The sequence below is a fragment of the Vollenhovia emeryi genome, unplaced genomic scaffold (assembly GCF_000949405.1).
Source record: "Vollenhovia emeryi isolate VEMERY1.0 unplaced genomic scaffold, V.emery_V1.0 DF939406.1, whole genome shotgun sequence".
NCBI lineage: Eukaryota > Metazoa > Arthropoda > Insecta > Hymenoptera > Formicidae > Vollenhovia > Vollenhovia emeryi.
In genome coordinates this window covers 35,549-48,438 of record NW_011966960.1, presented here as the reverse complement: position 1 = coordinate 48,438, position 12,890 = coordinate 35,549, and the positions used below count along the sequence as shown (strand labels likewise).

At 36.0% G+C, this 12,890-nt stretch overlaps 2 protein-coding genes across 3 annotated transcripts in view; one reads left to right on the top strand and one right to left on the bottom strand.

Annotated features, from left to right (window-relative positions):
• Positions 1 to 2,459, top strand: part of LOC105557918 (tenascin-like) — a 16,300-nt gene extending 13,841 nt beyond the window's left edge. Inside the window, exons 6-9 of one of the 2 annotated variants that reach the window (XR_001008636.1) lie at positions 1,130 to 1,225; positions 1,653 to 1,724; positions 1,897 to 2,033; positions 2,182 to 2,459. Coding sequence is in view for 1 of the 2 variants with exons in the window: in XM_012005323.1 (XP_011860713.1) it covers positions 1,130 to 1,225; positions 1,653 to 1,724; positions 1,897 to 1,964 (236 nt within the window). In the remaining variant the exon portion in view is untranslated. Of the gene's footprint in view, positions 1 to 1,129; positions 1,226 to 1,652; positions 1,725 to 1,896; positions 2,162 to 2,181 lie in introns of those variants that run through there. The other variant, XM_012005323.1, reaches the window with a different exon arrangement.
• Positions 2,460 to 2,875: 416 nt separating this feature from the next.
• Positions 2,876 to 11,079, bottom strand: LOC105557917 (glucose dehydrogenase [FAD, quinone]-like). Its single transcript, XM_012005322.1, has 6 exons — positions 9,974 to 11,079; positions 9,106 to 9,884; positions 8,272 to 8,627; positions 5,553 to 5,924; positions 4,884 to 5,251; positions 2,876 to 3,470 (listed from the first exon to the last, which is right to left on the bottom strand). Exons 2-6 carry the CDS (start codon positions 9,687 to 9,689, stop codon positions 3,117 to 3,119), a joined length of 2,034 nt encoding a protein of 677 aa, XP_011860712.1. The 5' UTR covers positions 9,690 to 9,884; positions 9,974 to 11,079; the 3' UTR covers positions 2,876 to 3,116.
• Positions 11,080 to 12,890: the final 1,811 nt, after the last annotated feature.

Genomic DNA, 12,890 nt, shown 5'->3' with positions numbered 1-12,890 from the left:
TGTATGACATATTGCAGAATTCTATCAGAAATGTTGAGCATGAAATGTGAAATATCGAAATAATTTTGAAATCTTTCTGAAACCTTTCTGCAACAATTTGTGCTGTATGGGTTCTCTACTTATGTACAACAACAACAAATTATTCCAAAAATATTGCACTGCAACATTGCTATAATGTTACACTGCAATCTCTCTAAGGGCGGACATTTCAACGTTGCTGCAATCCTCCAGAAACGTTGCAGCAATGTTGTGCAACGTTGCTGCAATATTGCAATCTTGCAATGTAACATTTCTGCAATCTTTCTGCAATCTTTTTGTACTGTGTGGGTCATTTTTGGTCTATGTCATCGGCTAATAATGGACGTTGATAAGACGTCATTTTTTAGACTAACTATGGACGTTATTTATTTTGAAAAAGTCTTTTCCAGTGAGCTCTGCAACATACCGGAGTGAGTGGTCCAATTGTTTCCTGTTGTTCCCGATGTCGTCGAGAGACAACTTTTGTTGGGTGAATCTCTGTCTCTTTTTTGTTATCTGATTGGTCGACGATTTTCTATCTCACGATTTCTATCTCACTCATACACATAAGGTAAGATGGAAAATCGTTGACCAATCAGATTCATCCAACAGCGCCTCTCCCTCCCCCCTCTCTCTCTCTCGGCGAGACATTATAATTTAATTAATTAATTATATATTAATTAATTTAATTATAATATTAGTCAAATAAGCTATATATTAGTTATATTTTTGCCGTCAAAAGATAAGACGTCAGAAAATGAAAAATAAAAATTATTGCAAAATTACTGAAAGTATATCTCAAAATAGATCAATTTTCGTTGTAAAATTCAATGTATTGATAAATACGGAAAGTTTAAGTACACTGTTGAAAAATAATTAAAAAATTATAATGAATGCCGTGAAACTTTTATTCAACTTAACTAAAAACTGAGTTACTTTTTAATGAAAAATTTTTTAATAATTTTTTATTGAATTCTTACGGAGATATTTATGAAAATATAATGAAACGAAATTAGTTGAGAGAGATTTTTAAATGCCCTTCGGCAAAGTTTCGTTATATTATCAGTGAAATATTTCCAACAGAGTAACGCTGGAAAATTCCATGTTTCAGAACTAGGAGGCCGTTGCGAAACTCACCACCACTGTATCACGACAACTTTGAGGGAATCCAATTCGACTTGGAAATCGAAAGTGGACTGTATTGATGGTCAGAATTGCTTATTAATAACACGATGATTTATAACTATCCTAAGTTTTAATTTAAATAACCCTCTATCGTGCCGTATTATGTTATTTCACACCTTAAGAAAGCGTTAGAAGTGAGTTCTTATAATTAGATAATATGACTACGTCAGATTTATACCGCGGGCCGATAGCACTAAGCATGTTGATCCATGATTAAGTATTGATAATGCGAATCAATACGAGTTTAGGTTTATATTTACGCTGAAGATGGTCCAAAAAAGGACCGAAACGTTCGTTTTTTCTGTAGTTTACACTCTAATTAAATTAAAGATATACATATAAGCACAACATCTTGCGTTTGGCTCACATTGCCTATTCAAATTTCTACGATGATTTATTATTAAGAAAGGTTTTAATTTGAAATGTAACTATTTTATATCTCTTCACAGGTTTCTGCACCTGTACAGAAGGCTATACGTTGATGGAGCAACTGCAGGATTGTGTTCAGTTCAGTGATAATGGTAAAAATATTTATAACAATGTTCTAACTTTTCAAATTAAACAGTACGATTAGCAAGTATCTAAAGGAGATCTCTAAAAACACACTAAACGCATTATAATCAAGATTCTTCGTCATTATTATTAATTTATTAATATATTTATTAATTAATAAGATTACAATTGCTTTTACAGGCGCAACGAGATGGCAAGTACATAGAATACTTCCTCTTGCCGTTATCGCAAGATACCTTATGCGATAAAGATGGCGGGTAACAATCCGTATTCTACAGCATGAAAACTTGTCGATTTATTAATTTAAAACTAAAAAAGTAGGTTATTAATTTATATAACTTAGATGTCGCATTGAGTATTTATCATTGTATTTATTAAGTTGTTATTTAAATTAAAACGCTTGTCTAATGTAAGTTTGCTACTTTAACTAGCAGCCAAAGAGAAACAGTGTTTTTTTTTCCCCAGGACAGTATCGAATCTACTAAATTATTAAGAACACTAGTTTCTTTTCTTACTTCTATTTACTACAGTCAGTTATTGACTAGGACACACTAGAATTGAGCAAAGGGTCAATCTGCACACGCGTAAAGCTTCGTAATAATTACACACAACTGTGTTCTATTTCTATAACAATAATATAATACTTTGCTAAGTTCAGTAAACACTGTTTGCTGTTATCTCAATAAAATTATATAGATGATTATCTAGATAAAATTTTAGCGTTATCTTATCTTTATATGTATATACATATAATAAAAATAAGTATTATCTATATCTGCATCTTAGATGAAAGAAAGTGTTATCTTTACTAAATTATCTAAGATAACGTACAGATAATTTGGTTTAGAGCCACATAAAAATACTTAACAGTTACACTATTTAAATATGGATGGCGTTGTAGACCATGCATTTATGTGTGTGTGTCATATAACTTAACCTAAGTCGCCAACGGTTTGGCGGGCGACGGCGAGTGAACATTTTAGGGTCAGAGCACAAAGCAACGTAATAGCTTACGACAAAGACGCAAGCGTAAACGTATTGTAAATATAATATTATCTGAAAATTATCTAGATAAATCATCATATAATTTTCTCTTTTATCTAGATATATTCAAAACGAAATCTTCTTTATCTTATCTAAGATAAATTTATATATTTTTATCTTATCTTTATCTAGCTAATTTTAAAATCATCTATGCACAACACTGTCAGTAAAATATTTAGATGTAACACCCTGTTAGTTTACATGCAACAATACTCTTTAAATCTTCTCTCTTCTAAAGTTTCACGAATTTTTGTCCTTGAAAAACTTCTTTTCTTTATCACATTCTCCTTTCACGATCACGCGTTCTATGTTTCGCATGTCGTAGCATCTCTGTTTCCGCCCGCTTCCCACACGTTTCATGAAGCGGAACCTTTCCAGTCCTCCTTGATCATGTCGCTGGCCTTCTCAGAGATCATGTATGTCGGCGCGTTCGTATGACCAGCGATTATAGTCGGCATAACGCTGGCGTCCACGACTCTGAGACCGTCGATCCCATGCACTCGCAATCTGTGGTCCACTACCCCCGAATTTCTCCGGGGGCTCATTTTGCATGTGCCCGCGTAGTGACCTAGAGTCGTTGACACGTGTCGGGCGACGCAGGCCCAGTATGCGTCACTCTTAAAAATGATGTGCTTGCACCCTGGGAATGGTACCGGCAACAGCGTAGCGTTGAAACGTTTGAACGCCTTCGTGGAAGCTACTTCGATCGCCTGCGACAAGTACAAAAGGCGAAATTAACAAGTTGGAGAACGAGCGAAGAATACTTTAAAGGGCTACAGCATTCTAGAGTCCAAAAAAGCCACTTTTCGGTGATTTTTTTCAGGAATATAATAAACGTAAGTGAAAATCTGTTTATTCCTATTTATTCTCTATACATTGAAGTATAAAAATTGTTTTTATGAATTTTTCCTCAACAAAATAACGGCGCCAGAACCTTAGATCCAAAGTGCGGAAGTCGCCCCACGGGCGGAAACGAAGCTCCCTCGCCCTTTAAGCTGGAACAAAAACCAAAAATTTTTTAAAATTATGTAACATTTTCTTTTGAATTACATACGGATTTTGCGGTAAGTTGAAAATTGTTGTTTTTGTAAACACTTTTGTGCGAAATTTTTGTAGCGAACAGTGCAACTTTCTTTTTTTAACGCGCACCATTTTTACAAAAAACGGTATTTCGCAAAATCCGTACGTGGTTCGAAAGAAAATGTTATATATTTTTCAAAACTCTTGGGTTTTTTGTTCTAGCTCGAAGGGTGAGGGAGCTTCGTTTCCGCCCGTGGGGCGACTTCCGCAAAGCACTTTGGATCCATGGCTCTGGCGCCATCAATTTGTTGAGGAAAAATGTATAAAAAATTCTTTTCACACTTCAATGTATAGAGAATAATAAGGACTAAACAGATTTTCATTTATGTTTATTATATCCCTGAAAAAAATCACCGAAAATTGGCTCTAGAGTGTTGTAACCACTTAATTACAAAGAATATAATTCTGAATAAGATAATGAGAGAGTACACTCTCATGCGATATAACAAAAAGTACACGGAAAACAAATGTAGCTGCCGTAGCTAAAAACTGTATGTATAACTTTCAGTTGTAAAATATGGACAGCTAATATTTAGTTGTGATAGCTAATATTTTGCTACTGTGCCTACTGTATTAGGTGCAACAGCAAACCGTTTGCTGTGGTTTCAGCAAATCGTGATTGGCTACACCTTGGGAAAATTTACTTCAAATAAAATTAAGGTTTTTAAAAGTAATCTTTTAAATCTAAGAGTTTACTTAAACAAGTTAAAAACCTGTCGAAGTTCTTGCTAGAGGGCCGCGCGGCATAGCACTTTCTCGTAAGAAGAAAACCGCACGCGGCATTATAAATTATATCACATATCTTTCACAATTCTTAAAGTTTTCTTTTAAATTCTTAAAGTAAGTTTTAAAGTTTACCTTGAATAAAAGTTTAAAGTGTCCAAATTTATTTTTCACATTTCTTAGTTTTCTAAAGTAAAATTTTAAGGTTTAAGGTATATTTTCCCAAGGGACGGTAGCGAAACTTTTTCAGTGTAGGTGGAGAAAAATTGTAAAATAAATGTGGAATATATGGAAGACCCGTAAAAAGACCCTCTTCTTACGATCTTTATAGCTTGCACCATTGTATTCAGATCGTCCTCGTGATCGTAATAATTCATGTCCACGATCGGCAAGTCCCACGGATCGTTGCTTCTCAAGGTGAGTCTACCGCGACTCTTGGGTCGCAGAAGCACAGGTACGATCATGAAGCCGTCCAAGCCCTTGTAATCGCCGTAAACCTTGTTGTAAAATTCTTCCGTTAATCCTAGCAGACCGCGATAGCTGCCGGAAATGTCACCGGCTAACGAGCTTGCGCCTAACACCAACTCGATGTCGGGATAGTCATTGCCTGAGATCTTGCCTCTGTTAACGTGAGGATTTACCTCGAAGACATTACGATTTACGGTAATGGACGTGATGTTGGGAACAGCTGTAAGAAATGATTCATAACATGAATATTGTTAGGACAAAATGAGCTTTATGAAAAATTGCAATAACAGAAAAATCGAACTGGTAATTATTCGATAAATATGTATTGTCAGATGCGTAATCCGAGTTCTTATTATCGTTATAAATTTCTGAGTTTGGTATAATATGAAAATAATTAATTTGCATGAAAAGAATATTTAATAAACGTTTTGCCTCTTTTCAGAAAGAAAAAAAAGGAAATTAATCTTTTAGAATTTGTTTACTCGAAAAATTTCGATTTTGCACGATGGAAAAATGCTTACCGTACTGTTTGTCGTTCTTGTGTGTATTTACACGCTGAGTGTACTTAAACTTTAATTCTTCCCTTTGCGGTTTTTTCAACAAATAGTTAGCCTTAGTGTTAATAAGGACTAAAGCTTCAGCGCCTCCGGGTATTGTTAGAGGACCAGTTCCCTCTGTCAGGTACTTAAAAAAATCACTCGGATTCGAACCTAAACGTGGTTCGACAATGCTTACACTCTCGTTGACTAGAAATGTTAAAGCTGACATGCTCACGTGATCCTGTAAGTTAAATCCTACCGGAAGATCCTCGATTACGTCGATGCCTAATGAATTCAAATGATCCTTTGGACCTATCCCGGAGAGCATCAGTAACTTCGGCGAACCCAAAGTACCTGCGTGATTGAAAGTATCAAATCAAAGTTTTAATAAGTTTACAAATGTAGACAACGAGTTGAGTTGAAACAATTTTGCATATTCGCTATGACAGAAACTTCCATTGCCAAACATATCGTGTTCTTTCAGAACGCGTTTATAAATCAGAGACGCTCTTGCGTTGATTCGTTAGGATGACAATCAGAAAGTTACTGAAACTAAAGGATTGTTATTTTGTAATAAGTAGAATAAGAAAGTTACTGAAACTAAAGGATTGTTATTTTGTAATAAGTAGACAGAATTAAGTTAATTGAACGCTCTATTAATACAGAAGAAACAGACGGGCAAGGATGATGTATACACATAGTGTTTGACTCTTTCGATATACTAAATAATCCCAGTGAGAAATTATTCGTCGATCGAATCGACATCGACACCGTTGTATTGGCGTCGATTCGACGTCATTTCTTACTGGGAATAGTCGGTAAAAAATTCAATAAATCGATCAAGCGGTTTTTTTTAGATACTCGCGAATAAAGAAAAAGGCTACAAACTCTGTCTCTTTATATTAACAGTATAGAGAAATAAGTAGTACAAAAACGATATACATATGCACGTTGTTAAAGAAAAGGGTCCTTTGGGACGTTGAAAAAAGTACTGACATTAAATGGAGTAAAAGATCCTACCTATACAGCACAGATGGATGCAGTTACATTGCAGAAACGTTGCAATCTTGCAGATTGCAATGCAATCTTGCAGACATTGCAGGGATCTAAAATTGCAAACTTTCGATAGCAATGTTGCAGCAATGTTTGAAAAATAATAAAAAAAACTATATTTTCTATTTAAAAAATTTTTCTAATTACGAGAATTTTATAATGTTATTTTCGTTGATACCAATAATGCGCGAATTATTAAGTACTTGATCAGTGCGGTGTTGCTCGCAATCTCCATCTATTGCGAAGCGACATAATCTCCTTAGGTTGCTTCGCAATAGCTTACTGTGTATTGAAAAAGGCCCGGATGCATATGTAATTAGTAAATTCTCTGCTTATGTACAACAACAACAAATTATTCCAAAAATATTGCACCGCAACATTGCTATAATGTTGCACTGCAATCTCTCTGAGGGCGGACATTTCAACGTTACTGCAATCCTCCAGAAACGTTGCAGCAATGTTGCGCAATATTGCAATCTTGCAATGTAACATTTCTGCAATCTTCCTGCAATCTTTCTGTGCTGTGTGGGTAATAAGCATAGGTCGAAACATTAATAAATTTGTGAAAATAAGTATTACAAGAAAGGACCAACAAATTGGTTGGTTGCACAATGTTCTCGAAATAATGATGATCAACTGAACTTTCACGGTAATCAAGGGGCATTTTTGAAACTTATTAAGTTTAGTTTATTTTCTAACATTAATACCTATAGTAATAAAGGATATAAGGACTAAGACAGAATGTTAGTATCGAAATGATTTTTATTTTTAAATTTATTGCGAAAAATTTACCTCAGCCAGAGTTTAAACCTGGACCTGGACTTCCCTCTTATTAGGCGAGCGTCTCATCAATTCGACCACCGAGGCATGTAGTAATATTTAAAACTTAAAATCATTTCGACACTAACATTCTGTCTTGGCTCTTATATTCTTTATTACTTGGTATTCGTGATTTCACGTCAGAGCCTTATGAATTTTATTTCATTAATAATTGTGTAATTGTGTCTTTGATTGATATTCCAAAATAAATTTCTTTCATGAAAATGACTACTTATATCGAGATCTCCCAAGTGAATATTAAGCCACGCAATTGTCTAAATTTTCGGCTCTATTATTACGTTTATTTTTACAAGTTAATGTTATTCATTTTGCACCATGCGCTAATAAAAACAATTGTTCTATGGAACAATGTTTAGTTCATTTTGTGCATTTGTTACACTGAAAAAAAATTTGATAGATTCAACCAGTCGTCAGTTAGAAAATGGACGAATCATAATTCCTTTAGGATTTACCATGAAAGATATTTAATAACCAGAAGTTTGCTAGACTTCACCACACATCTGGTAAATCCTAAATTCTGATTCGTCCATTTTCTAACAAACGACTGGTTGAATCTATCAGATTTTTTTTCAGTGTACAAAATGACAAATGCTTATAGTTTTCCCGCGATTATTATTGTAGTCCTTCTGATATTATTATTTAGTATATATTTATTTTTAAAAGAATTTTAATATAAAATATTTTATTACATTATAAAATGTGTCATCATAGGAGTAAATTAACTTAATGTAGATTTGAAAATTGAATTGAAATTGCGTTTGGTTTCATGATTACATATATTCTTTAACGATACCCTAAAAGTGCTTACCCGCGGAGAGTACAATCTCTTTAGTAGCAGTAACGAAATAGGTTTTATGGTCCTTCACAAATTGAATGCCCACGGCTTTCCTTGTTTCTGGATTAATAACAATTTTTGTAACTGTCGAGAGCTTGGACAGATAGAAGTTCGTTCTATCTCGAATTGGCCTGAGAAAAGCTTTGTTGGCGCTGACTCTGTGACCGTTTCGCAGATTCGCCTGCACTGTCGAGATACCAATGAACCTATCGCTGTTGTAATCTATCAGATCGTAACCGAGCTCTTGGCCAGCCTTCAAGAAACATTCTCTCAAAGGAGTGGCGTAAGGAGGAGTCGTAACATCCAGATATCCGTTGTATCCATGATATCTGACGAGAGAAAGATCGTGCGTATAAAACGGAATATGAGGAAGAGCGTGGTATTACCTCTCAATTATTTCTGAATTACACGAATATTATAATATTGAAAGTGCATGAATCAATGTCATCAAGAAGATTCGCGACAATTGTCGCGAAGGAATAAATAAAATTATTCTAATTTTAAGAATTTTTCATATTTTAAATTTACAAAGATTTCTAAACAATACCTTAAACATCTTCAGATTTTACAAGATTCCTTAAAAAAATTACAGAATAAGTTAGTTAAAAATTCATATACGTATAGAAAACTCGAAAAGAAAGAAAGAGCCTCCTCAGCATTTCTAAAAAGTAAGTTTTAATGTATACACGCAAGATATCTGAAAAGTTTTGTAAGATATTCTAAAAATAAGGAAATTACGAAACATTATATATGTGAAGAATCTTAAGATGAATCTCCAGCGGAGAAGCGAATATCCCGCGATCTCACCTCGTGTCTCTATCGAGCAGCCTGCACCTCTCGGATTTGATGAAGTAAGGAAATACATCCTTATAGCTCCACCCGGGATTCCCGAGCGTTTCCCAGCCATCGTAATCGACCGGCGTGCCCCTCGAATAGATCATGAAGTTCACCACCGAGGTGCCACCAACCGCCTTTCCGACTACTACCTTGCAACGGCCGTCGACCATCGAGAGACAGTACCCACCGCGACCATGTGCGTCCTGCGGCCGTGGCTCGCCCTTGTACACGCGAGCGTAGTCCGTGACGTGGAGGATCGGCGCCAGTAAGGGGATATCCGTAAGGAAGGTCTCGTCCCTGCCCTGCTCGAGCAGCAGGACGTTCCAATCGGGATTCTCGGTCAAACGATTTGCGAGCACCGATCCTGCCGATCCGGCGCCAATTACGAGAAAGTCGAAGGACAGATAACGTCGCTCGGGCACCGCGTCCTCGTCCTGCAGATCGTTTGGCGGCGGGAGTCCCGCGAGGAAGTGGTGTACCGTTTCGAGAACGGCCGCAGGCAGGATCCCACCGACGTGCTTCAGGTATAAGATTATCAGGCAGAGTTTGAACATCGCGGATTATCTGATCGTGTCGCGCGAGAAATAAATCTTCGCCCAATCGGATATATTACAGCCTGGTTCTCTCGAATCTAGTGTTTACGTGTTACTATTATTTTCCACCGTAGAAAGCCAGGCCTCTGATATTGACTTGAGTCGAATCGAAATAGGCTTCACGAGAGATTACATCAATTCTCCCTGAACGCAGATCTGGATTTAAAAGACCTCGATTACCAATTTAAGTGCGTGACTGAGTTGTTTTTTCCTTTTTTTTCGTAATTACTATCTTATCAACTTACTACAGTTGCGCGCTCGGCGCGATGCAGTTTTCCTAATCTTTGCCGTGATGCTCAGTACTTTCGATATCTACCGCAAGCTGTTCTCAAACACAATTTACGTATCTCCGATCGTAAATTTTTAATGATTAATTAACACGATAAATAGAAATAAGCAATTCGCGACATATGTGGCACTCAATCTTGTTCTTCGTCCAACGGGACGTTAAGAATCAACTGCGGTGTCTCATAACGTTGCATCGAGAAAAAGCCATCGGATCTGCATAGCATCAGGGCCGCTTGCGTCAGCATTCAAAGTCCTTTTTACGGATCTTACGGTCAGGGCAGCACAACGCGAGTCATACGAAATAAGATTGCGAGAAGCGAATGTTAATCAGCGGTTTCAAATCTCTCGACACAATGGTGCTCGCCAACGATCGCGCACTGTCCCGCATTCCGGACTCCGCGTCACGACGATCGGAGAGCAGTTCGTAGCTTAGCTGCGCCGAGCTCTCATAACGGTTCGAAATTGATAAAGTGTACTTATCGATCATTTAACTCAATTATCATTTCTCACTGGGACGCACTCCTCCGGAGGTTCTCGAGTATCTGAAACGCGTTCGCAGAATTTTTCGCAGGATTTAACAAGGAAAAAGAGTTTGCGGCACATATGTAGACATGGTGGTTTCGTTTGATACAATTTTTCCCAAAGGCACGAATTGGCACTTTTAATAGAAAGTCGTAACATTGACGGATGATCAAAAGAAGAATCGTGTTTATCCTGCGAAAGTTGTTCGCATACTGAAATCGAACTGTATATCTGTGCCGATTATCTGCATTAAAATTGGGTGAAAGAAAAAAACGGCAAGGCCGACCACTTTTGGCATTCTTGTAGAAATAACATGCGCCGTCACAATTACAGTGATGGCCGAACTTCTTGCACAACTGTCGTTAACATGTTTCCTTTGCTTTACCAATCGATGTAATTTATAGACACGTACGTCTGCAACACTTCTGATCGATGTAAATTAGTATTGAAACGTTGAAATGTTAAAGCACCGTTTTATTAATATAATTGTATCAATTGACGTCGATGAATTTTTTATACAATTACAATTCATAACTTTGGTATATTATTCATAGTTTGTATTCGAGCTGACATAATAAAAATTGAGCTTACATTTTAAAGATCTCAATTTTACTTTACTTTGTTACTTTCCGTCATCTTTTAGATTTTGGAATTAAAATAAAAGTATTTTGATATGGAAAAAAACCATTCGAATTACAACAATGTTTATATGTAGAATATGCAAAAATGAAATCTGTAAAATATAAGGAATGTATAGATGTATAGAATATAAATTATGGTAAAATATCGCGTTAACATTTCCAAGTGAAAACTACAATTTATATCTGTGGTAACGAATGCTTGAATCTCTAATGTTTAAATACGAAAAAATTCCGATGGTGATAGTTTAGATTAGTCAATGAGCAAGGTGTGGTCCCCGACTAAACGAGGCGAAAATTCCAAAGGCGCACAATATAAAATCTTAAAGAAACCAGTCCCATCTGACCCACATAAGCAATTACGAAATGTGCTCCGTACATGGAATATCTGTATTTACACCTTAGCCGCGCAAAGAAGATAGTAAAGTTATGCAATGCCCAGAGATAGGTTCGATACCGCATAAATTTATCACTAAAACCGATACGGAGTTCCGGTAAGTTCAAATTTTCGTGAATATGTTTCTCGTTGTCACAAAGAAGGAAAAAGATACAATATGAATTTTTTAACATAACATTAGATCTCATTAAATTAAATAATGATAACAATTAATCTTTGTCATTTTTGCAGTTCGAATCTTTAAGCTTATTTTTTTGAAAACTTTCAACATTATATAAGTTTTGACATTTTTATTAATGATACTTCTTACTTATTTAAATAACACTTTTATTAATGCTATTTTTGATTCCACTCTTCTTAATCTGTCGATTTTTGGGAATTAAAATTTTTGCCGGTTATTAATATCGGTGAGTAATGTTACGAAATTACCGACGTCAATTTATTATGGACATTTTACAGTATTGTATCAGTATAACTACTATTCCCACACAGCACAGAAAGATTGCAGGAAAATTGCAGAAATGTTACGTTGCAAGATTGCAATATTGCAGCAACGTTGAAATGTCCGCCCTCAGAGAGATTGCAGTGCAACATTATAGCAATGTTGCAGTGCAATATTTTTGGAATAATTTCTTGTTGTTGTACATAAGCAGAGAATTTACTATAAAATTACATATGCACCCGGGCCTTTTTCAATACACAGCAAGCTATTGCGAAGCAACCTAAGGAGATTATGTCGCTTCGCAATGGATGGAGATTGCGAGCAACACCGCATTGATCACGTACTTAATAATTCGCGTATTATTGGTATTAACGAAAATAACATAATAAAATTCTCGTAATTAGAAAAATGTTTTAAATAGAAAATATAGTATTTTTATTATTTTTGAAACATTGCTGCAATATTGCTGTCGAAAGTTTGCAATTTTATATCCCTGCAATGTCTCTGCAAGATTGCACTGCAATCTGCAAGATTGTAACGTTTCTGCAATGTAACTGCAACCATCTGTGCTGTATGCCCACACAGCACAGAAAGATTGCAGGAAGATTGCAGAAATGTTACATTGCAAGATTGCGATGTTGCTGCAATGTTTCTGGAGGATTGCAGCAACGTTGAAATGTCCGCTCTCAGAGAGATTGCAGTGCAACATTATAGCAATGTTGCAGTGCAATATTTTTGGAATAATTTGTTGTTGTTGTTGTACATAAGCAGAGAATTTACTAATTACATATGCATCCGAGCCTTTTTCAATGCACAGCAAGCTATTGCGAAGCAACCTAAGGAGATTATTAATGTCGCTTCGCAATGGATGGAGA

Bases quoted from the DNA above. Each gene is read 5' to 3' on its own strand.
- LOC105557917 (XM_012005322.1), bottom strand. From the start codon at position 9,689: ATGTTCAAACTCTGCCTGATAATCTTATACCTGAAGCACGTCGGTGGG. The intron at 8,628-9,105 runs GTGAGATCGCGG...TTCTCTCGTCAG, and splicing joins CTGCTCGATAGAGACACGAG to ATATCATGGATACAACGGAT. The intron at 5,925-8,271 runs GTAAGCACTTTT...TCAATCACGCAG, and splicing joins AGAGATTGTACTCTCCGCGG to GTACTTTGGGTTCGCCGAAG.